This window comes from Astyanax mexicanus, chromosome 2, assembly GCF_023375975.1.
Source record: "Astyanax mexicanus isolate ESR-SI-001 chromosome 2, AstMex3_surface, whole genome shotgun sequence".
In the NCBI taxonomy this organism is placed as follows: domain Eukaryota; kingdom Metazoa; phylum Chordata; class Actinopteri; order Characiformes; family Acestrorhamphidae; genus Astyanax; species Astyanax mexicanus.
In genome coordinates, this window is record NC_064409.1 from 63,797,297 (window position 1) to 63,823,478 (window position 26,182).

The 26,182-nt window shown below is 39.3% G+C and overlaps 1 protein-coding gene across 1 annotated transcript in view; it reads left to right on the forward strand.

Annotated features, from left to right (window-relative positions):
• b4galnt4a (beta-1,4-N-acetyl-galactosaminyl transferase 4a) overlaps nt 1-26,182 on the forward strand; it is a 289,838-nt gene that overhangs the window by 90,405 nt on the left and 173,251 nt on the right. The window contains exon 3 of the mRNA XM_022672115.2: nt 24,980-25,078. Coding sequence (XP_022527836.2) covers nt 24,980-25,078 — 99 coding nt within the window. The remainder of the gene's footprint in view (nt 1-24,979; nt 25,079-26,182) is intronic.

The window sequence follows — 26,182 nt, forward strand, 5'->3', positions numbered from 1 at the left end:
TTATAAGCTTTATTCACCTACGTCACCATCGTTGGTGGGGTACGGAAGTACCACTGGGTACTAGCAATGGCGCCTCACTGCCGCGTTTGGTTAATGTTACAAGCCTCACATTGTAGTGTTTGTGTAGTGGATACGTGAGTGTCTGACAAGTGCCTTACATGTTACATTGGCTATATAATTATTGGTACCACTTTACAATAAGACTACCTTTATAAAGGGTTTATAAATGGTTTACAATTAGATTATTAATGGTTACTAATTAGGTTGTAAATGGCTTAAAAATAATCAATAATAAGTTATAACACATAGGTAGAAAGGGCAACAATATAAATCGCTGTTGGTTCACTAATTGGCAAATAACAGGTCATTGTTGCCCTTTCTACGTATGTGTTATAGATGTGTTATAAGGCATTTACAATCTAATTAGTAAGCATTAATAAACTAATTGTAAACCATTTATAAACCCTTTATAAAGGTAGTCTTATTTTAAAGTAGTACCTAATTAATTAAGAAGAAAATGATTAATTTCTAAAGTATGTAAGACTGGGAGGGCTGCCAAATGCTGCCAAATGCTGCCAATTTTTGGTTGGAGCAAATGGCTTAAAGTGGGATTTAAGGCACAGTGGTCGATGTTAGAAAAATCCTAGTATTTTTGTGTTTAAAGAGGACATTCGCACATTTTCCTAACATTTTAGGTGCATGTGACTGTTATTAAATTTAATAACTCCAGTGATTGCCACCACCAATTAGTGCACAGTGGTTACTTGGTAAAAATGACCTTTAAAAAAAAAATCACACCCCACATTTGGTTTAGTTTATTGGTTTGTAATTTGTTTGTATTAGTAAATCCGAGTAAATTCAAATCATTTTAAAATATATTGTGTGTGTGTTTATAAGGGTTAAACAATGGATAGTTTCAACCCTAACCGGGTTTCTGAAACCCTTTAATTCTAACTGTAATGATCCTGCAGTTTTCAGACACCAGAAACTGTGTTAAAACTCTGTCAGTCTGTGTATAAACACATACCTCACTTCCTGAAAGGTGCAGACATCTGCAGAGCCCCGGCTGTCCACACTGTGAACGTTATCAACCCCGATCAGGAAGTGACATCAGCGCCCGTGTTCAGGAAGGTCTTGCACAAGTGTCAGATGTGGAGCAGTGTGAGGCTTTTTAATTGCGTCTCTATTCAGCAGAGCTCAGAAACCTCTCCTCGCTAATGACTGACTGTTTCTCTGTGTGCACTCGCGCCGTGTGAGTGTGACAGCAGCCAGGTGTTTGTGTGTTTGTGTGTGTGTTTGTCTCACACTCCGCTGAGTGAGTTGAGTTGCTAGAGGAGGTGAGGCTCAGGGGCTGCTGCTCTTTTCTTTTGTCCTTTGCTGTCTTTTGAGCGCAACGTGCATCGATTTCTTCTGTAGATGCGTACACACACACACACACACACACACACACACACGAGCACGTGCACACAATCACACGGGCTGACCTGAAAGTGTCATGTTTCTTCACCGGTCAGTGCAGTGGACGTTAATGATGTTACGGGTGAGCTCTCTGAGCCTGGGCCGGGGCAGGCGAGCCTTCATCATGTTGTCATCCTCCTCATCCTCATGCTCATCCTCAGCGGCAGGTTTAATGGTGTGTGTGTATCCGGCTGAGCAGCACTCTGTAGTGCTAATGCTAATGTTTATTCACAGTGTTTTAGAGAGAGAGAGAGAGAGAGAGAGAGAGAGAGAGAGCAGCATAAAAGAGGTAAATGAATGGAAAAGTAATTGCAGGGTCTGAATGGTCAGATGGACACTACAGAGGGTGTGAGGACCTTTTGTAAATTGAGTGCACATAGACCCAAACTGCGCATGCACTGAACTGGATTGTGAGTCAGGAGGGGAGCAGGAGTGTATGTGAGTGTGTGTGTGTGTGTGTGTGTGTTGAAAGCTGAAGAGTTTTTGAGGCACCTAAAAACATAATTTGCACACATTGACAAACCTTGAAAAGCAATGTGTTATGGAGAGAGAGAGAGAGAGAGAGAAAGAAAAAAGAAAGAAAGAAAGAAAGAACAAGAGAGAGAAAGAGAGAGACGGTTAGCTGTGTTTCTAAAACAGTGATTTGTTGTCACATGTCACACATCCAGAGGAACTGGTATCATGGTGTGGGGTCTAATGTCACATAATGCCAGATCAACTTTTGTCTTCATCACAAACACTTTTTTTATAATTTTATTCCTATTTTTTTTCCATTTTCTTCCTAATTTACACAGCCAAGTACCCAGCCCACTCATTAGGACTCCCCCTATCAGTAGTGCTGCCCCAACACCAGGAGGGTGAAGACCAGCTGCTGATGCAGCATTGCTGAGTAGCATCACAGAGTGCTCGGGGGAAAGCGCTGTAAGCCGGCTCCAATCCATCAGCACACAGATGCCCTGCAATTCGGACATCACCCTAGATGTGATGTGGGGAGAGAGCGCCACCTACCCACCCAGAGAGAGGAATGCAAATTGTGCTCTCTCAGGATTTAGGTAGCTAAGGGCAAGCTACATGAACAGGATTCGAACCGGCAGTCTTCTGATAATAACAGCAGCGCTTACCCCGCTGGACTACTCGGAGCCCCCTTCATTTACACACATAGAGACTTTACAACATTACAGCCAACCTTTTTTTTCCTGAAAGCACTACATCAATAGGACAATGCTCGCCCACATACTGCTGCTAATCTCATAAGCTTGCTTTAAAAACAGATGCTAAGCCCTGGTCAGCCATATCGCCAGACCTATCCAGAACTATCCAGATTTTAAAAATGGGCATACAGAGAAAATGATTGACATTTTGCTGCCTGAATTTAAAAAAAAATGTAACATTAACAGTACAACATTAAATATGGCAAATCCACAGATACACCAGGGATTAATTCGCTCTCCCTCTTTTCTTCTCTCTATCTCTCTCGCTCTCTTTCTCCCTGTCTCTCATTCTCTCCCTCTCGTTCTCTCTCTCTCTCTCTCTCTCTCTCTCTCTCTCGCTCACACACAGATACACACACACAGACACACACTGTATAAGAAATAAGAAAGCTATTATGTAGGCCTCTCTTGCTGCTCCATTTCTACTGTAGATGTCTGAGTGTCTACAGCAGCAGCGCCTGCATCTGCACTTTACAGTAATCAGGGATGACGACCACCCATCCTTTCAGTTTACTTCTACCCAGAGAGAGAGAGAGAGAGAGAGAGAGAGAGAGAGAGAGAGAGAGAGAGAGAGAGAGAGAGAGAGAGAGAGAGAGAGAGAGAGAGAGAGAGAGAGAGAGAGAGAGAGAGAGAGAGAGAGAGAGAGAGAGAGAGAGAGAAGGATTAGATGTGGATGTGCTGTCAAAAAATAGAACATCACACTTATTAAAGACCTTTACATTTACATAGCTGATATACATAACCATAATTTATACAGTAACTGAATTAAATCTTGGTGCTCTGACTTCCACTAAGAGTTAAGAAGGTTTTGTCCATCTTCTGTAGAGCTGCTGTTTTAAAGATGCAGTGTTTTTGCATGATGCTGATGATATGTAAGCTTAAAAGTATTTTGTGAGGTCAGGATGTTGGAAGATCACCACCTCATCCAATATCATCACAGAAAAGCAAAAAGTATGGGGTGTAGCACCATCATTCCAGAAAAGAAACAGTTCAACTGTTCACAGCTCAATACTGCATCACCTGGTATTAAACAAGATGACAGCAGGTTTTAGTGTATTGGCTTAGATGAATCATTTTCACCAACAAAGTGCTGGTGATGGAGCCAGAGCTGATTCCTGCAAACCTTTCAAGAACCAGCTCAAGTTTCCACTGCTTTAAGGACTCACTCACTATGTATGTGAATGTGGGCGTGTTCCACAAACCAGAATATATTGCACATAATGTGTTAGTTTCTTCGGTGGACCATTTTCAGTTTTAGCTGCTTCTGCTACTCTTGGCAGTAAGGTTGGTACCGTGTGTGCCCCTATTTATGTCTGCCCCCTATTTTCGGCCATTTCCGCCTGTTGCGCAGTTTCCTTTCCCTGTCTGCCAATCGCGTTAAGAAAATTCAAAACATGTCACCTCCTGCCTTAGAGGAACACTTAAACTTTATTCTTACAAAACAAATCCCCTCATAAAACATTATTTTAGTATCGCTAACAATGTTGTGAATCTGTGCGTAAAAAAGACGTGTGGAGCGTGCACCGCATTTTTGTAGTACGACAGCTATTTTTTTCTATTTTTATGTTGTACACTACTTAGGGAGCCTAATTCTAAGTAAAAAAGGGTGTCGCCATATTGTCCTGAAGTGGCCAGAGTATGGATGCCCACAAAGGACAAATGTCATGTCATTATACACCACTGTGAGCCAGTGGACCCCATAGACACAGTGCAGAAACGCTCCAATAGTCTCCAATAGGCGATGCAGACAAAGGTGCGGTCCCAGAAATAAGCCTGAAGATTCGAAAATACGCATTTTTACACGCTTTATCAGCCACCAATATCATGTAAAGAGGTGTTTTATTAAATAAATAAAAGCTTAAGTATATATATTTTCCAGGTAACATAGGGTATTTTAAGCTGAATGTAAGGTGGCCGAAAATAGGGGACCCTTGTAATTCCGCATCTTATATAAACAAAACTTTAATTTTTAAAAAGAAAAGTCAAATTAGCGCTAGACTTTAATCTACACGTATTTCTCTCCTGAAAACTATTTGTTTGAGTGGCTAAAGCTCTTATGTTTACTTACAGTAAGCTTAGTTTCCCACAGTTGTGACTGACATGGCCGAACATAGGGGCCACCATGCTAAACAACTTTGCGACTGTGATCCTTCGGCCGATAGCTTTACAGATTCACTGCTTCCAGACGAACAGGATTGTGGGCTCAGAAGGGCACCAAGTTTTCTGGCTGAGAACCTGTGATTTTGCTGTGGAAAAGCACAGAACTGTTCGGGAACTTGGCCCGAGCACTGGCACAATGCCAGTGAAAAAACTGCCCAGAGAGTCCTATTAAATCGAAAGAACCTATTCTTTTGGCAGTACTTTTATAAAAAAGGGGTGTACACAAACATTTGGACATAGAGTATGTTGCCCATCCTTACAGAGCTCCCACACCCTGCTGAGGTCATTGTTGACTGGTTTTGAGCGAGGACAGGCCGTGTTGTGCTTCTCTGTGAGAGCTTTAGCGAGATTTGATGGATGCAGTACAGCAGAAAAGTCATCAGCAGTGCTGGGGGAGTAGCACTAAGCCTATTACCAAGCTAATAAATCAGAGACCAGCGCTACAATAAAACGCTGCCCAGCAGACCCAGCTTTGCCTGCAGATTATGGCAATCAAGCTTTCGGGGTGGTGTGTCTTTAATATTTTAATATAAACCTACTAAATGGACCGAGTGCGCAATAGTGCCATTGATCAGAGATTCAGACTGTATTTAATTCCAGCCTCCTCGCTCTCGTATCAGCCGGGGGAGGCCGTGCTCCATCCGCAGAGCGTGTTTTTAACTGAAGATCGGCCATGTAGAGTCTCGAGACGATTCAGCTCGTCCTCTTCAGCAGCACTCGCTTTATAGAGGGTCTAAGAAGGTTCAGGAGAGATGAGCTCTGTTGCGTAACTCCTGCAAGATATCATTTGTTGAGTGACTTTATGGAGCCCGAGTACCTGACTCACAGCTCGCCTCATTTGAGTTGCCATGTCAGTGTATTTCTGTAACGAGTGAGTCACGCCAGTCCGCTTCGTGGAACCACTTGCATTAAGCTTTAATTGGTTGCGTTTTGTTCTGCGCTCAAAAAAAAGAAAGCCCCTGTAATTGACAGAATAAAAGGCCCATATTAGAGAGAGAGAAAAAAATATATATATTTTTCTCACTTTTTTAAAATAATGATAAACGGTTACTATAATCCATAAAAAAAAACTAGTATCATTTTTAACAGTGCCATTCCGCCTTCGGATCCATTCTGAAATAATTGCCAGATAACGCATGAAGCAACATTACATTATCATAACAGCAGCAGTGCGAAAATTACTATAAAAACGGGGTGATAAAAACTCAGTGCTCTAATTCTTGTTTGTAGCAGCTGTAGTTCAGCTTGTTCACTGCAGAAATCCATGATGTGCCCCAAATGACACACTTCTGTACTTTATTTAATACATTAATGAACACATTTCTGATGATGAGACACTGTTTTAAACACTATTAGTGTGAAAGTGTGTATGGAAGTATGGAAATGTGTGGTTTAGGTTTGTTACCCCGCCCTTTTCAGTAGATAAATCAGTAGATAACTCAGCCTACTTCCTGATTTATGTTATTTAAATAAATGCATGTCTGTAATCTATAAGTGTGCCCAGTCACTGAAGTGAGATTTTAAAAAGTTAAATTCTGGGCTCTGATTGGTTCAGAGGACTAAGGGACTGCCACTGTGATCAGAGGATCACCAGTTCCTGAATCCTGTGTCATGCTGCTTGTCATCAGCAGCTGGAGTCCGAGTGAGGCCAGGCTCTGTAGAGAGATCCCACACCCTACTAAGGTCACTTATGATCAGTTTCTAGGAGAGTGAGTTGTATTGATGTAAAACACATCACCTACATCATCTCCCTCACTCTGTTACCCCTCCATTATTTATGGAATCTTGCTTTTGTGGTTCTCCACCACAAAACAAAAGATACAGAGCATCATTCAAACACCAATCCACATCAATTACATACTAAACATTTGTGTGTGTGATAGCTGATGGGTGACATCTGGGTGACATGAACCTAAAACAGTGTCATGTAAAAATATTATTGCAATAATGATATTCTTGGCAATATGTAAAAACATAGAAAAATATTGTATTAATTTCAGAAATATACAGCTTCAAACATTCGGCAAAGCCAAAAAATCTGTAAATGTTTGTCTACTGTGAAAATAACAGTACTTGCCTTTAAAATATTAACAAGAACAAAATAAACAGTGTAACATAAAATGTCAAATCTGATCAAATTATAGTGAATAAGATTTATTGCATGCTTATTGAACTACTATATTAACTACATACAGCTCTGAAAAAAAAAATAAGACCACCTAAAATTGTTTTACCAAAAAAAGTTACCAAATTGAAAACCTACTGAAATTCAAGCTGAACTGCTTGAATCTTTGCACCAGGAGTGACGTAAAGTTTTCCAAAAGCAGTGTGTAAGACTGGTGGAGGAGAACATGCCAAGATTAAAAAGTTATTCCACTAAATATTTATTTCTGAACTCTTAAAACTTTATGAATATGAGCTTGTTTTCTTTGCAGAAACCAACAAAACAATATTTATATTTGGGATTTTACTCAAGCATATATATATAAATAGCAAAATCAGAGAAACTGATTCAGAAACTGAAGTGGTCTCTTAATTTTTTCCAGAGCTATATATAAACTACATATCTAAACTACATAACTATTAAATAAACTACTATAGAAACTACGTATAGAAACTACATTATTATATAAACTACTACATAAAATACAATGTAGACTACTTTTAAATCAGCTAATAGCAATATTATCACGTGATGACTTTTTAAAATGATAATATTACTGTATCATAATATATTGTGTATGATGCATTATAGCACACCACAACTGCCAGTATAAATTCAGCAGTATACAGTTGGTTATTTTATACATGCATGTTGAAAGGCTAAAGTGTGTTTCTTTACAACAAGGTTCTGAATGATCGAGGGAGTTGAGAAAGAGGTTGTTAAGAGCAAATTGTGCTTTTTCTTTTTTTTTCTTTTTAAAAGATTATAAGCCCTTTAAGACGAGATGTCGTTAATAGATTTATTAAAGCGTTTAGCGCTCTGTCTGTCAGCTGCTGCTCTGCTAAGCAGAACATTAACAACAGAGTGAAAGTGGCTGTTCAGTTTAGGTTTGTTCTTGAGGGAGGTCAGTCAGATGGCAGAGTTTTGATCAGAAGCAGGACGTCTTGGCCTGTGGGGGAAATACCTGACTGGAACTGACAGCTGTGAGGTGACAGCATATTGTGTGTATGTGATAACTGTAGGGGTGTGTGTGTGTGTGTGTGTGTGTGTGTGTGTGTGTGTGTGTGTGTGTGTGTGTGTGTGTGTGTGTGTGTGTGTGTGTTTGTGTAAGTGTGAATGCCTCCCTGTGTTAGATTTCTCAAGTGAAAACCTTCTCTTCCTCTCCCCTCACGCTGTGTTTGTGAGAAACCAGGTCAGTGTGAGATGTAAGGGGGAGTATTGAGGCCCATGGTACAGAGAGATGAGATATATAGACCTTTATTTTAGGTTTTGCTTACCTAATCAATTATTCAGTGTGCGTGTGTGTGGTATGGGTGGTGTTAAATTAAGTAAATCAATTAAGTATAATCATAAGGTTATGACCTTCTTGTCTCTAAACACATTACAAACATATTGGTTATATTTTATTTGGATGATCGATTATAGATGCCTCATAGATGATCAGCTAACAAACAACTAACATTCTGAATAACTGAATGTTAAATTAAATGCAGCTTAAGTCTTAGTTATATATAAGTGATTTTCTATAGAACATAACCTTAAACTACTTCTTAAATCTAAACGTTAATTCTATTCCTAAAATGCTAAGATTAAAGTTTTGGTTAGAACTGGGTGTAGAGTTACATTCAATAAAGAGTCTTAATTTCATCTTGATTCAGTTGCATTTAAAACACATGCAGCTTCACTGATGCTTGTAGTTTTATAGTTGCAGAGTGTAGTCCTTATGTTTTATTTCCATACTTTATTCTTAGTGTCTACTGTATTGCTGGTACAAGTGGATCAGACATAACTATCAGTGCTGCTCTACTGTATTAATGTTCAGTAGAGTGGACCGTGAGTGAACACAGTGTTTAAAAACTCCAGCAGCACTGCTGTGTCTGGTCCACTTTAACCAGCAAATTGTGAATGTGCCTATGTGTAGATTAAAGGCATCTTTTGCTTAAAGTCCCATCTTTTGCCTTTGTCTAGCGTTCTCCTGCAAGCGTGTTGAGCTGTTCAATAATCATTATCACAGAGATCATTATCAGCAGTTGAAAAGGTGTGGTTGTGTTTTACATTTTTCAGAGGAAGGGCGTGCCAATCTTCAACCTTCCCAGTTTTGTTTTTACAGTATTTGATGGAGGAGACGTACACTATGCTGTTTAGACAAAAGTTTTGGGACACCTTCTCTTTCATTACTTCTTCTGAAATCAAGGGAATTAAAAGAGTTAATACAGCTACAGTTGGAGTAACTGTCTCTTCTGTTCAAGAAAAAAAAAATCTACTTGGATTTGGAGCATTGCAGTGAGGATTTGATTATGTTCAGCATTCAGTGGTGGTTCCGTCAGAGCACAGAGTTGTTGATATCAAGCTTGTTGTGGCTTCGATACCCAGATTCGACAAGCTGTATATGTCCATAAACAACTATGCGTGTATAGTGTTTATATAGATAATTGATTTAAATATATATATATATATTTTTGGAATATACAGGTATGTTCTATGTAAAGCTGTAGATTAAATTGATGTGCGTAAATTTTGGGATTGAGGGCCCTCTCTGGTAAGAATGGGTAATTGCACAGAGCAATCAGAGTGGATGAATACGATTCCAGGTTATGTTCAGTCAGAGAGAGAGAGAGCTCAGTTAGAAACTTCACTTCAACGACACACTTTGTTTTTACTATGAGTGAACGAGCTACTGAGCTCTGAGTTTCTCCTTCTGAAGTCTCCATTGCTCCACCAGCCGCTTGTGTTCAGTAGAACTGAACCGGATCCTCTTTCAGAGGCTGTACGTGTGGCATAAGTACGTAAAAACGTGTGACATGGCCAGAAGAACTCCTGCGAAATGCGACCCGACACCCCAGTTTTTAGAATAAATATATATATTAGGCTTAGCAGGGATGGTCATTTCAGCACACTGATACCATTAAACACTATATTTTGTCTTTTCTCCACTCAGAAATGCTTCTGCTTTCAGTTTAGAAACTAAATAATATGGACTGCCACTCTAAATGCAGATGGTTTACGGAAACAGCAGAGCTGTTCACAATGAGCCACATCTGTATAGAAGAGCCCCCCGTCAATAATGTAAGTGTCACTATAGAAATAAAGGAGATGTTGTAGTATATAAAGTGTGGGCACTATAATAAGCATGGCATCTATATAATGTGTGTATTTCTCTTTCACATAAAGAGCTCTCAGTATGAAATCTGCTGTTTTGCTGTTGAACTTGAAGCACTGGGTGGAGGGTGTTTTGGTGTGGTGAATCGGAGGGCGAATAATGACTACTATTATACCTCACAGTTTCATCTCGTAGCCAGATGTTAATGTTCCCTCTTCTTTTCCATCCCTTCTTGAAGCTTTCCATCACTTCATCCCAGGGCTTTAGTGTGCATTGGCTGTTGAGAGGGCCAGTGGAAGACAGCTTTATGTCTTGCTGGGTGTGTGCTGGGCAGTGAGCTACGTCACTGGAAACCATACTAAATGATCTATTATAACACTGACAACCACCCTCATTCTCCCAGCCAACATGTGTGCGCCTGTTCATTGTCCAGAATGATGAAGTAAATTTATAATAGGGAGGAACTAACTGACAATATATAAAATGTATATTTTACAACAGACTTTGTAGCTTTTGAGAAGAACACTATAGGCTGTATGGTGAAATGTACTGTTGAATCTATATGATGCAACTCAGAACCTCTGTATTATAGATATTGTCTGGAATTCTTTTTTTTTTATAGCAAAATCTATAAAACAACTGTCAAAACCAGACCACAGCTTATAGGCAGCTCAGGGTGTTGCAAACTGTAAAATTATATTGAGACAAAAATGTCAGAATATGCATTAGAGATCAAACTGATGTGCATTATTGAGATTATGTGATTTAACGTAACTAGGTTGGTTGGAAACCAACTAGTAGCGATCAAGAAATGAAGCCCTAATATCATTAGTAGACAATTGTGCTTGGTGTGGCACAGTGGATAACACCACTACCTGGTAGTGAGCTACTACCACATCATGTGGGCGATGGGGTTCAATTCCTGCTCCAATCCAATGCTGCTCTACACCAATAAGAGTTCTTGGGCAAGACTCCTAACACTACTGCTAACACTACATTGGTCCACCTTTTCCATAAACGTAAATGAACTAGTGTGGCTCTCATTTCTCTTTCAGTTTTGTCCAAACGCCAATAAACACACTATATTAAATCATTGTACCAATATTATATTTAATAACAGGTAACACTTCGTTTTAAGGAACACAATAAGGGGTTATTAGTGTCTCAGTAGTGGTAATAGCGGCCACTATTAAAATGTCATATATCAAAGTGTTGCCAATTACCCACCAAAATGTAAAGTTTGGTTATGTTTCATGTCCAATTTACATAACAGGACTTAAAACGTGTTTGGACATTATAACAATTAATACAGCAAGTATTATTGATAATTGCTTTCATTTATATAGTATTAAAGAGGTCACACACAGCTTGAGCTGTGAATTATATACAAGTTACGCTTTTTAAAACAGCAACAACATTAATAAGACCCTAATTTGTCTTCCAACAGCATAGTATTTTAGGATCTTTAATTTTTGATCAAAACGCAATATGTATTTTTGGAGAAGCCAGTATTGTTTCAACCTCACATAGTACAGCATCTACCTTTAGAAAGATGACATAAAGAGAAGGTCTTGTGGTTAAACAAAAAACATATCTAACCCTAAAAATAGCCTTAAAATCTTAAGATTAGATCTTGGGTTCAGAGGTAGGTGTAGAGTTACTTTCAGTAGATTTTTATTTTCTTGCATTTAATAGACATTCAGTTGAATATCAGTAGAGCATTGATGAGGCGTCTATGAAAGACCATTAAAAATAAAGTCATTGAGTCTTGTCCTAATGTGTTTTTATAACATGTTTTTCCTCTTTTTTAATATACTGTATATCAATATCACATACAGGGGTTGGACAATGTCATTTTAGTGTGGGAGGTTTCATGGCTAAATTGGAGCAGCCTGGTGGCCCCTCTTCATTAACTGCACATTGCACCAGTAAGAGCAGAGTGTGAAGGTTCAGTTAGCAGGGTAAGAACACAGTTTTGCTCCAAATATTGCAATGCAAACAACATTATAGGTGACATACCAGAGTTCAAAAGAGGACAAATTGTTGGTGCACGTCTTGCTGGCGCATCTGTGACCAAGACAGGAAGCCTTTGTGATGTATCAAGAGCCACGATATCCAGGGTAATGTCAGCATAACACCAAGAAGGACCAACCACATCCAACAAGATTAACTTTGGATGCAAGAGGAAGCTGTCTGAAAGGGATGTTTGGCTGCCCAAATCACGGCAGAATTCAATGTGCACCTCAACTCTCCTATTTCCACCAGAACTGTCCGTCACCACATTAAATTATTGTGGTCTAAAACCAGGTATTTCAGTTTCATTGTCCAAACCCTGTATGTCAGTAGTTCTGCATAATGAAAGTTTGGGTTAATATTTGCATTGTCATTGTTTCCTCTCTCTCTCACACACAAAATAACAAACCCCTTTAAAACCAGTACTATTGTTGATCTCATCTACTCCATGTACAGCAGGGTCATCAAGGTCAACATCGATGCATCTGGGAAAAAAAACACAAAGATCGAATCTACGGTTGTTAGGTTAACTCAGTGAACGTGGAAAATTGATGCCGGCCCCGTGCTCTCATTTGCTCTCTCTCTGAAGGATAATTGTCTTCCCTAAAGTGGCTCACACCGCTCATCAATTACAACCGTCATGTGTGGCCACGGCGTGAAGCTGCTAATTGCTTTAGCATGGTTTCTCCGTCTTGTAGGTAGTAATACCCTGGCCTCCGGGGCCTCTGCTCCTCGCAGCATGTCTACGGGCCCTATTAATCCTGCTTTAAATGAATCAGAGTCACTCTATCAGGCAGGCTATCGACTGCATCACACTCTTATTTACCTTCCCTTCCTCCGTCTGCCGTCGACCGCCGCGCATGAATAATTCAGCAGCACCAAAATAATCCCACACTTAGTGCAAAAAGAGCGCCTTTGTTTCCTCCGAGCAGCAGGCATGCAAAGTGCTGTTCTGCTTCGGGCTGCAGCTCCGCGTGATTGGTGGATTCGTTAAAAAAAAGGCTCCTCTCGAGTCTAACTGCGGCGAGTGCTGCGGTGCACATTGAAGCGTGGGGGGGGGGGATAGAGCAGCAACTCCTAATATTTCCGTCTGAGAAGTTCTCCACTGTCTTTGAAAGAATGGCTGATGTAACTGATGCAATAACAATCCCAAAATAAATTCCACCCTCTGCATGAATATGAAGAAAAGTCTTTCATAGGTGGTGAGAAAGTGTGCGGCTAGCTGAACCCAGAAGTGATGGTGGTGTCTGCGAGGGCATGTCCTCTATTTTGACTGCCCTGTTTTGATCTGTGTTTATCAGGACTAATGACAGTGTGACTAATATCCAGGGAAGAAAGGTATTCATGGAATTCAATAGCTTCTACCAGAAAGACATGAGAGGCAAGCAGAAAAAAATAAACCCTTTAAACTAGGTGAGAATTAGTGGTTGGATTTACAGTAACAGTCAAAAGTTTGGAAACATTTTCTCATTTAATGTTTTATTTTTTGCCCAACATTATAAATGGATACTGAAGTTATTCAGACTATTAAAGAACACATAAAGAATCATGTATTCATTTAAAAGTGTTAAACATACCAAAATACCCTGAGTAGGCCTGTCACGATAAGATTTTTTTATGGACGATATATTGTCCCAAAGATTATTGTGATACATGATATTATTGTCATTTTAAGACTATTAAATGCCACAGACATGATAACAGATTAGCATAAAATAGTAGTTAAAATACACTTTTTAAAGATTTGTTTTATTTATTTAAATAATTATATATAAATAAGTATTATACTTAGTTTGGGAATTATATACTTATTTCTTCACCTACTTTAGTCCACACTGTGTGTATGGAGTCACAGTTATTGAAGCATAACTGGCTAAAATACTGTTCACTGTTTTGTGTGTGAACAAACATACAAATAAACTCAAAAGACGATATCATGATTATCAAACAAAATTATTGAGGTCATGTTCATTTATTGTACAATATATCGATATTGCAATTATTGTGACAGGCCTAACCTTGAGGCAAAATATTTCTGAGGCTGGTAATCCTAAAGAACTTATGCTCTGCAGCAGAGGTAACTCTTGGTCTTTTTTTCCTTAGGCGGTCCTTATGAAAGCCAGTTACATCATGGCATTTGATGGTCTTTTCGACTGCACTTTAAAAAGAATTCTTACTTAGTTGAGTAGTTTTTGCCATAATATGAATTAGAACATTATTCAAATATGGCTATCCACTGTACACCAACTCACTGTACACTGATGCTCTCAAAGAGAGCAAGAAATTAAAGTAATTCAACTCTTGACAAGTTCCGCACAGATGTTAACTGAAAGTCATTCAGATGACTCTACCTCATGTAGCTGACTGAGAAAATGCCAAGATGTACATAGCTTTCATCTATGCAAGATTTGCCTACTTCTCTAATATAAAAAAAACATATTCTAGTTTCTTTAACACTTTTTTGTTTACTAAAGGATTTGTTCTGTATTTCTTTATAGTTCGAATGGCTTTAGTATTAATCTAAAACGCAGATCATTTTAAAATAATAAAAAAACACTGAATTTAAAGTGTGTCTAAACTTTTGACTGGTGCTGTATTGGATCATTGTAAGTGTTGGACACAGGCCCAATTGTCAGTTAATTACAGGTTGAAGGTGGTGATTGGTGGGAACATTAAGTGACCTTAGCATTGAATTCTCTTGGTAACTAATGTTAAAGCTTTCATTTTTTTGTTTTACTTATTTTCTTTAACAATTTCACTGAAAAAGTTTGTGACCAAAAAAGTGGATTTTCAAATTTGATAATTTTAACATGATCAGTTTTCCAACCTCTCTTTATTTTTTTACAGTTAAACATATTTTTGTACCTGTAGCAACATTTATATTGTTTTTTTTTTTTATTATTGCTGTACAGTAGCTATCACTACTGTCGTTACTATTATAAGTAAACTTTGGTGAAGTGTGCAAAACACTGAAATCAGGGGTATTAAAAGTGTTTATCCTGCTTTTGTTTAGAGTAACTGTCTCTACTATCCATGAAAGGGTTTATATTGCAGTGAGGATTTGATTGCATCCAGTGACAAAGGTGTAAGTGAGGTCAGGATGTTGTTCAACTCCCCAACTCACCCAACTCAAGCATTGGATGGAGCACCACCATTCCAGTTCTTTCCACTGCTCCAAGCTTAGTGCTGGGGAGGCTTTATATAAGCTAAGTAAGCTGTGTATAGGAAGTATAGGATAATATGTGGCGATATAATCACAATAGTAGAACAATAGTCAATTTTATTGCTGTTTATGATGTAACATTAACATTAATCCCAGGCAGCGCCTGGAGCCTTTGTGTAGCAGAGTCTCTTCTTATATAATTATGAAGGATGTTTACTTTGTAAATTAAAATAAAAGCCCAGAAAACCAGCTCTAAGAGCTCCTCACAAGCCATAAACTTTATGTAGTGCAGGTAATAGCTCAATGGGAAAAGGTCTTAATCAGCTGCTACACTCCAACTGTGTTAAGAAACCTTTTGTTGATATAACAAGCACTCGCCACAGGGGCTCTCTTATTAATTTCCCCGCCGGTGCTGGCAACAGGACATGCTTTGCTTTTTAAAGTGCCAAAGATGTGAGAGACTGGAGTGTTTACTCTTTACGCTTCACTCAAACACACCCACACACCCAGCCAGGGTGAAGGGAGTGTGAACGAAATGTGTGTAATTAGCACCGAGCTCTGCAGTCCTTTGGGGAGGCCGCAGAAGTGCGCGGTGATGTCACATCCTGCACCCTCCACAATGTTTGTGTTGTTTTTTGTTTTTTTTTTCATCTTCAAAAGAAAGAGAATCTTTTGTTGCTAATGAGTGAAGCGTATGGTTTGATAGGTTAATGGCTGCTTCTCTGACATCTTTTTTGAATGCTTTATAACCCCATCATTTACTGTTTGCTCCTGAATTTGCATGAAAAAAAGCACTGCTTCAAAAGTACCACGTTAGACCATTCGGGAATGTTTCTATATTTGCACACTGTCCCTCTTTTTCTCGCCCTTTCTCTATCCATCTTATCGCCCATTCTCTCCAGCTAAGCACTGTAATTTGATGACTAATCCTCCACTACTTTCAGACTTGTTTTCTCGTCAACAAAACACTCCCCGCTGACAAATTATGAAGCTTTGCAATTTGTGCTTGTCAAATTTCCTGCCTTTCCACATTTACTTTTGTCTATTCGTTGTTGTTTATCACAGTTAGGTTTATTCCCCTTGGAAGTTTTGTTCTGCCCTTCCAAATCTGGCCAAATACGTTCTTGTGAGTGTTGGGATATGCGTACAATCAGATTCCACGTCACTGTGATTGATATGGAGGCTAATCCTAGTTATTATACAGAGCTTATAATATGAGGCCCTCCACAGATTGGCTTTTTTCTGGTGCATTGGGTTTTGCTGTTTAAAGCAAGGTAATGTTATTAGAGATTTAGTGAGGACACAAAAGTGTTCGAGGTTCTTTGTGTTACCACTTCCATCTATCAAACCCACATTCTTCAACAATTTCAAGGTGAATACATACAGTACATACATGTTTCTATACTAGGGCAACCTTAACGTTAATACACTGCATGACCTCTGTGTAGTTAATGCGCTAAACAATAAATAGAACTATTCTATTGGCTGCATCCAAAATCCTCAAACTGTTACGTAACAGTCTTGCATTTTTGCATTTTTACTCTCAATATTTCATGATAAAGTTACATGGCTAATCCATAAGGATATGTCTAAAAAGGGAAACCTTTGAGCTAGGTAAGACAACGGTCCTAGCTAAATGCTAACTGGATGCTAGGCTAAAATCTAACCCTACAAATTCCATGATAGGACACTTAATTTGGCACACAAATCACTTGGGGCATAAGGAACTATAATTAGGCCATATGTGGTTGTTAAACTAGCGGTTACATGGTGGGTCAGCTCTGACAGTGTTGGTTCAAAGGTGGATGAGATTCTGCTCTCTCACATTTGAAATAGAGAGTATATTATATTTAGTGCTGGACGATATGGCCAAAATTTATATCATGATATATTCCTTAAATTTCGGTCGATACGATATAATTTCGATATCGATAAATACTTTGAAGGCCTCAGAAAAAGAATCCCTGCAATCTCTGCAGCTTGCACTGCAAATTTAAATTCTTATTTAACTGTGTATTTGCACTTTTTGTATCAATCTATCTAATGGAAATCTGTACCTACTACTGTATGAAAATGTTTTTTAAGTCTTTGAAACCTCCTTTCACAAAAACTTTAATACTTTAGAAATAAAAGTAGTCAAAATAAATCAATGCTCAATTTTATTTGCATATAGCAAAATAATAACATGACATCCCTGTCAAACATAAGCCTATATAACTATTACAAATAAAAATAACTTTAAATTACAAGAGGCAGAGCTTCTTATTCATTGTAAACAAATTTAACAGATTAAAACAAAAGTGTTTTAACTAGGATATATAATACAAGAAGCCTTTATATACATAAAAGCAACAAGATTTTCCCGTCAAATAAACAAACCTATAGGATTTTTCAACTATAAATAACTTAGTGGCAACATAATCTATTAAAGTGCTTCAGCCAGAATACAAGAGGTATTCAACATGATATCAACGGCAAATAAACAAACCTAAAGGATTCATAAACTTTAAATAACTTAGTTTCAACATAATCTATTAAAGTGCTTCAGTCAATATAAGGAAAATATTGTATGTAGTGAAGATGCTTGAGGTGGTGGAACAGATTAGATGTATTAACGTTACGCTGCTTGTCGGCTCCACTCACCGGCACAATTTGCAGCAAAGCGGCAAGCGAGCGGACCCGCGGCTGGGCGAGCGGACCCGCGGCTGGGCGAGCGGAGGCGCGGATGAGCGAGCGGACCCGCGGCTGGGCGAGCGGACCCGCGGATGAGCGAGCGGAGGCGCGGATGAGCGAGCGGACCCGCGGCTGGGCGAGCGGAGCCGCGGATGAGCGAGCGGAGGCGCGGATGAGCGAGCGGAGGCGCGGATGAGCGAGCGGACCCGCGGCTGGGCGAGCGGAGCCGCGGATGAGCGAGCGGACGCGCGAATGGGCGAGCGAAACAGCGGCTGACCGAACCGAGTCTACCCTAGCCTTGGATCCGCTCGTCCCGGGTCCGTTTCGAGACATTTTAGATGCGTAGCGGAGCGGACCTGAACCTAACCTAGCCTAGCCTAGCCATTTTAACCTAGCCTAGCCTAGCCTATCTGGCTACGTGCCTGTGTGATTGCGTCATCACGCACTGAGGTAGCACAGCTATGGGGGCTGAATGTGTTTGGCTCTGCGGCGAGCTGACGCCAGTAAAAAACGCCTGTCCGTGACAGATTCTGTACATAATACATATCGATATACCACAAAAGTGATATCACCGTTATTGAAACATTTCTTATCGCGATAAATACCGATATCGAATTATTGTCCAGGCCTAATTATATTTGCAATACTAATAATTACAATAATTGTTTAAATTTAATAATGTTTTCATTTAGCAGATGTAAATCAGAAAGATAAAAATGATGATGTATTGAATGGGTTCTGCATCTGGCCTACAAAGCCACATGTGGTCCTCTTCTTGGTCATCATTCCAAGTGGAATGATGTGGTCCTTTAGTAATTGCCAGAAGTGGTCCAGGTTTGGGTCACATTAATGTTGTTATGGTGGTCTCTGGAACAGGATCTCTCTAGCTAGCTGACTGCACACTGTACACTTTATATAAGGGGAGTGCCCCTTTTTTGGGAAGAATTTGGGAATAATTAGCTATGCTAGGCTAGGCTGAGCTAGACGTTGTGGCTATGAGCCTCTTCTATGCCACAAACTGGCTGATAAAATAGAATTTATCTGATTTTCCCTCCTTTTTATTTTTTTGTAAAAGGGAGGTGTTTATATTCTGAGGCAATGAAACATGATGGACAATACAGAAACCCATCTAAACATTTTTACCCATTTAAAAAAAAAAATAACATACTACTTCAAGTACTTTATAAAGACACGTAAACACTCAGTAAATACATGCTTTTTCACATATTCACAAGGGATAAAAAAAAGTTTGAACAAGTTTTAACATACATGAAATAGAAAATAAATTTGAGATAAAACAGACATAAAGGTACATCATAAAAAAAAGTTATAGCCCAGAACCCTTTACTGTTCTCAGAATCTTCTCCACTGGTCTTTATGTCCTGGTCAGTGTCTTCCTAACCCAATTTAGTGTTTATAAATTGAGTTGAAAATTTAGGTCCTCCATCATCGTAGGGTCCATTGTGGCCCATGCGGAGAAACCTAAACGACTTTGTTCTGCAGACTGCTGCATTTACTGGAGCCCAAACAGACAGCAAGTCATTTGTTTTCAGTGGAGAGAACAGTTTGCCTGTGTTAAATCCGTCGGTTTTGAACTCTGCATTAGTGAATGAAAGCCTGCACAAGCTCCATCTGCACACAATGTGATTTCTACCTAATGAATTCTAATAGGGTGAGTTGTAAAAGTGTGAGGAGCATAATGTTCCCATCCTTTCACAGAGAAGATAAAGACAAGGAGAAAGGAAAACTCTTCACAATAGACCTACAATCTCACCTCCACCAGCCCCGCCGCCGCGCTGATAGCCGCTGTTTCAACTTGCCGATACTCGCCGTAATTGATGAAGACATTCAAGTCAAAAGGAATGCTGTAGCCATGCGCATTTGTTTTCAAATCTGAACCTGAGATGTGGAGAGAGTGATGATCCGGCCCGCTCGGGTCATTATCCCGCATATTACCGGGTTGAGAAAATTAAAATTTGATTTGTGAAGGGGCTGTGTTTTCGCTGTGCTGGTGGATAACCTCGACGTGAAAAATGTGCCCCAGACTCTCGTTTTCAGACCGGCCCCGTTTACTCTTTAACGAGGAGAATTAATTAACCTCATTGATATTCCATGCCTACAACAACTCCAGCTGCTTCCTGACGCCCAGGATCCTTCTCAGAGGCCTCTTCACTCTTCTTCTTCCTCCAGTCAGCCGCTCTGAGAGCAGTCTGCCCGCTCCTCTAATGACGGCTGACATTGGAGTTGAAGTAAAGCAGCTAAATTAGTAGCAGAGGACATCTTCAGTTCATTTTGTATAAACAGTGGGGTAGAAAAGTGGAAAAGTGTTTTTTAATGTCTTATACTTTGTCTTATTCTTTGTTTAAAATATATATATATATATAATCTAAAATATATATATATAATAATTATAAATATATATATAATCCTAAAACTTTAACCGTTTATTTTTTTACTTGTTCATAATTATTTTCAATCTTTTCTTTTCATTTTTTTTGATGAGAGAAATGTATGTGCAAAGGTTATGATCTATTTTAAATGCAATCTATAAATGCTGAAGATATGTATACATTTTACATCAAAGTTTTAAAATACCTTTTATTAGGGTGCCGAGTGGTCCAGCGGTCTAAAGCCCTGCCACTATGAACAGGAGGTCGTAGGTTCGAACCCCAGCTCATGCAGCTTTGCCATCAAGCCGCCGGCGATCAGAGGGAGCAAAATTGGCCCTGCTTCCTCTGGGTGGGTAGATGGCACTCTCTCCCCACTCCTACGGTGATGTCCGGTGATTGTCTACACGTCGCAGCACAGGGCGTCTGTGAGCTGATGCACCGGAACCGAACCGCTGCGGTTTCCTCCAAGCGCGCTGTGATGCTACTCGGCAATGCTGCATCAGCAGCAGCTCAAAAAGCAGCAGGGGTTTTGTCACATGTATCAGAGGAAGCATGTGTTAGTCTTCGCCCTCCTGTTGTGTTGGGGCATTACTAGTGGGTTGGGTAGTTGGCCATGTAAATTGGGGAGAAAATGGGGAAAAATTTGAGAAAAAAAAAACTTTTATTGCTATTTGCAACGTGGCAGTATTCACTATTCTGTACTGCTGAAGTAAATTTGTCAGTTTTAATCCAGCACTGTTACTTTGTAATTTACTACACTAGTAATTAAACTAAACTTCTAAGTATCAACTACAAGTCTTTTTACAAGAGCACATGAGCTGCACACTTATACACTGTAGGGCTGCAATGATTGGTTGGCATAATGGACAACGTCGATTATTAAAAATTGTATACGCGGAATTTTATTGTCTACACGTCGTTAATGTGTGATTAAACGTGTGAGAGAGTGACAAATCCTGAGCTTCCTGATTGGCCTCTTCTCATGCTTAGATGGACAATGAGGTTTCAGTGTGTTTAAACAGGCTTCACTCCTTCATTAACTTTGTTAACATTAGTTAAACTAACGTTAGCTGGATAAGTGTTAGGGTGATACAGTACTTTATGTTAAACAATCATTTCAGGGAGGTATCTTCTTGAAAAAGAAGTAAGAAAACAAAACAAAAAATACATACAAGTATCCTAGAATTTCCAGAAAATAACATCTAGCCTTTATGAATGTTTTCTATAATATACTTTGTAATTTTTTTTGTTTAATATAGGTATGTTAAACTATCAAAATATATGAAAAATTGGTCTTGGGGCCTAAATGTTTAGCTGTCCTCACCGGTAGGATGTACAAATGGAGAGCATGACAAAATAATCACAACTAATCGAACAAATCATTGGCAGATTAGCTGACTACTCAATAGTCAATAGTTGTAGCCCTAATACACAGCAGGCTGGATGTGCTTTTCAAACATTATACATATCACCCTTTTGCCCCAGTGGTTCCTCACCAATTGTGTGGAGCTTTCCCCTTTTTTCAGTCTGCTAGCTAGCATGCTAGAGTGTTTAATTACTGTTTCTGGTCAATGCATTATCCCTACTGAGATACATATCTCAGAAAACCTGAGGAAATGAATTGAGAACTTGGTCAGCTTAGTATATCTTGTGGAGTCCCACAGGGTTCTATAGTAAGACCTATGGAACTGTTGTTAATTCTTATAGTACTACAGTACTATAGTGAAGTCTGTTATTTCGTAAAATTACCAGATTAGTTCATTTAGCAAATTTCCTGAGGTCATCTGTCGTACCATGCTGTGATACACATACCACAGTTTGAGAACCATTACACAATACCAAAAAGAGCTACAGACTGTTTTTTTTGTTTTATGTAGATGTACCGGCATCTCAGCCTCTTTAAGACAAGAACTTGCCAAGATACTGAGATATGTATTAAAATACAGCAGAGATACGTGAAAGTGACATTTTATGTCCAGTTAATGCCATCATGTCCTAACACTCTGATGCAACGCTAAGACAAGAATGATGACTCTCCTTGAAACAGGGCCAAATGTACAAGGATCCTCTCCGCTAATGGAAATGCTCCTCTTATGAGTTTAGCATTGATTTCTCCATATAACTCACTTTAACTTAACTTCCAAAAACATTATGGTGAAATGAAATAAATAAAGAAATAAAAAATGACAAAAGATAAAAGAACTGCAGAGCTTAAGCACAGGTGACTGCTTCAGATTTTTTTTTTGTTTCATTACGTAAGGTAAAGAGTGATTCAGAAGGCTGTTCCTGTCACTGTGCAGAGAGTAACAGAGTAATGTGGCAGTTATAAGGAGTGTCAGCTGTCAAATGTGCTCATCATTATTAAAGACAGCCCTTCATCTCCCACACGCTGTCTTTAAAAGGGAGGAAAAGTGATTTTAGCTGTCTTTATGCACACGACTATCGCAGTGCTTTACTCAAATATGCCTGTTTTACTGGGGGGCAGAGAGGAGTGGGGTTTTGTATGCTTTAAAATATGTGCGCTCTGTAAAATGTTTAAAGCCAGGCCAACTTTAAATGCATTAAGTCACTGATTACAGAGTGAATTTTGAGTTAGCTCAACCTTGTTTAAAAAGTTGTCCTAACTAATATTTTCAGTTTAAACCAACTTGAAAACATCGTAAGTTATTTTGTAAGGTTTTAAAATTAAGCATTAAGAGACACCGATTCGAAAAATAACATGGGACATCTATAATCAGCAATACATTTTAAGTTGAGCCGTCTCAAAAACATTATCAAATGAGTTAAAGTGGAAAGATTTTAGGTGATTTTAGTCTGTGACTCCTCCCTCTCAATGTGTTTACTTAATATTTCCATTCGTAGGGTAGAACTTCCTTTATCACATGAGGTTACCAGATTGGGAGACATTTGACAATAGAGCACTGAGGATTTGAACTCCACATACTTGAGAAGTAGCAGTTAGACTGTAGGGCCACCCTGGAGTAAATTTCCTGTTTTTTGTTTTCTTGGACACAGTAATGTAGATCATTTTGTTGCTCTAGAGCAGTGGTTCTCAAACTGTGGTACATGTACCACTGGTGGTACGTAAAGCACACCAATGTAGTCTACCACCAAATAAATGTTTTTGTGTATCAAAAGCAAAAACAATATACAAGAAAATGCAAATGTCTGGCCTGTTGTCATTGGAGACAGTGGCATATTGTTAATGTAGGGTAAACATACTGCAGCATTTCTATTAGAATTTGTAGTACATATTTCAATCTAATTAATTTATTTTTCACACTGACATTAGGATATCCAACAGAGTTATTACACATTGCATTTTTTTTTTGTCTATATCATTCCTGTGGATGACTTTTAGGTGGTGCATTGAGTTTTTAGTTTGATTGTGGGTGGTACATGGTTAAAATGTTTGAACTATGTTGAAAATGTTCAAAACTACTGCTCTAGAGAACTGTCTTAACTGCCTGCTTGTCCCTGTGATCAGGTTTCTGGAAACAGAAAGGCCCCTGTTCCATGTATTAAGGGACATTCTATTGTGCAGGTAGTAAATAAATACTTTGGATTTCTGCTCAACAAATTAATGTCTACCTTACTGCAATGCAAAACGGAAAAATTGTATATATTAAATAACATGCAACTAAAATTGAGTGAATAAAACCAATTATGGCATTATTGGGTTTTCTTTATTTTATTTATAGTTAGTTTTGCCTATTCATTGTCTGCTAAGAAAAAGCATGACTGGTCTTCAGCCTTAACCTCCATGCCATTCATGTTATCTGTGAGATGTAGTCTACTTAAATGAATGCATTAATTAGATTGGGAGTGGTCGCACAAACAGTCAGATATATAGGGTCGATTTCCTGGATTGGGAGTAAGCCTAGTCTTAGACTGTTGTGGCGTGAGGAGGCGGGGGAGTTGGGGGTCCGCCCCACGCCAGAGCGCACAGCTCTATGTGTCCCAGCTGGCCCGCATCCGGACTGATTAAGCAGCCAGCTGGGACAGCTATAAAACTCAGCCTCAGCTCACTGAATAGAGGACTCTTGACTGGGGAGCTGAGGGCTGAGGCTGCACGGACCTTAAAAACTACAAAAAAGAGACTACTGAACTCTAGAGCCCCTTTGGGCTGAGTTATGTTTATTTAAGTTTGTTTTGGGTGTGGTGGAGGGCGTTTAAAAGCAAATAAAAGGTACGTTTTGAGTTCATTTACTCCCCGTGTCTGTGTTCTCTGTGTGCTTCCTCCTTCCGGGTCACAGTGGTCACGCCCCTAACCCCAGGGGCCTACCACAGTGTATTTTCCTTTCAGTGGAGAATCCCAATTCAAAATGCTGTGAACTACCTTTCTTGAATGTCTGGACAACTGCACCATTGTGTGGTGCCTCAGGCTGACTTCTGGTCAGTTTCCCCAGGCAGTAATTTAGTTTGTACTGTAAATGTGTTTTGAGTGAATGAGTTATCAGAGTACTGAAAAAATGCTTTGAAATTACTGTAGATAATAAACTTCAAGTTGCAGCTTTTAAGGAAAACTGTGAATCACTGTGAATGGATTTGTCTGATACTCACCATTATTCCGTGATCATATATGATTGTACCTAATCTTCCCTCTCTTTCTCTTCTCTCTTCTCTCTTCTCTTCTCTCTCTCTCAGGAGGATGAGCTTCGTGCTGATGGCACTAATAGCAGAGATCAGTCTGAGATATGGAAGTTTCTCTCTCAGAGGCACAAGAAGTTGCCATGGAAACCTGAGGTGAGGGCACATCATTGCTCTTTACTGCTATTGTGAGTTTGGCACTGTCACGATCACCGCAGCTCGGGCGCATGTGAAGCATTCTACAAATCCAGGTGTTAAAAAAGTGTGTGGTATCTTCTAGCTAGTCTAAACTAAGTGTCACAACACTGGATACCTCTGAAACTACTTGCATCGTTGAAAAGGTTTCGTGAGAAAGCTGGCTTCTGGAACATTTCTCCTCTAGTTCACAACTCCAAGCCTGGGTAAGAGCTGAGAACACAGCACACACTGCGAGCTGTAGTATTACTGGATTAGGAGGACTCAGTTTCTTGGCCATGTGGATCCAGTGGGCCTTAGAGACTGATGCAGCTTGATCTTCTGTGCTCCACCTTCAATGTAGCTGCTGCTGTTTGAGTAAGATATCTTCGCCCCGGTTCAGCTGCCTCAGGTTTCTGTTTCATTGGTTGCTGATTGGATTAAAGATGGAATTACCTTTCTAATCATCAACGCCTGGCTCTGGCTGTCTCGTTTAAAATAATGTGAGCTGAAGATGTTTGGTAATTTACTGTGAATTCAAGAAGTATTAGGAAATATCAGCTGGTAGACTTCCAGCAGAATGATTGGCAGGTGCACCTGTTGCGCCTCATTTGCCACAGACAATAAGGTCAGTGATGCAAATAAACCTACGGCAAACAATGTGAGAAAGAGCTTTTATTTATTAAATGGAGTGATTATATTATATGATATAACCGGGCTTTATGTTTTTTCGCATGATCATGCATGCCTAATCTTTGTTGTCCTAATCCAATATGGGAGAATCAGGTTTGAATACACTCTCTTTACCTCCTTCAGTTCAGGCCCTGTTTTATTTAATTGTATTTGTGCAGCAGATCATTTTTTTTTGTATACAATAGAAAACATCATATAAAATAAATATCATATTTACCTCAAGTGTAGTCAATTAGTCCAGACTACAGACTACCCATAGACTACCCTTAGTCTATAGATAAAGACCTTATGTACAGCAGTTAGCTTTGTGCAATCATGACCAATTCAAACACTTGCTTCAAGAAATCGTGTCATTTAGTCTAGACAAGATATATTAACCTCAGTTAACACAGA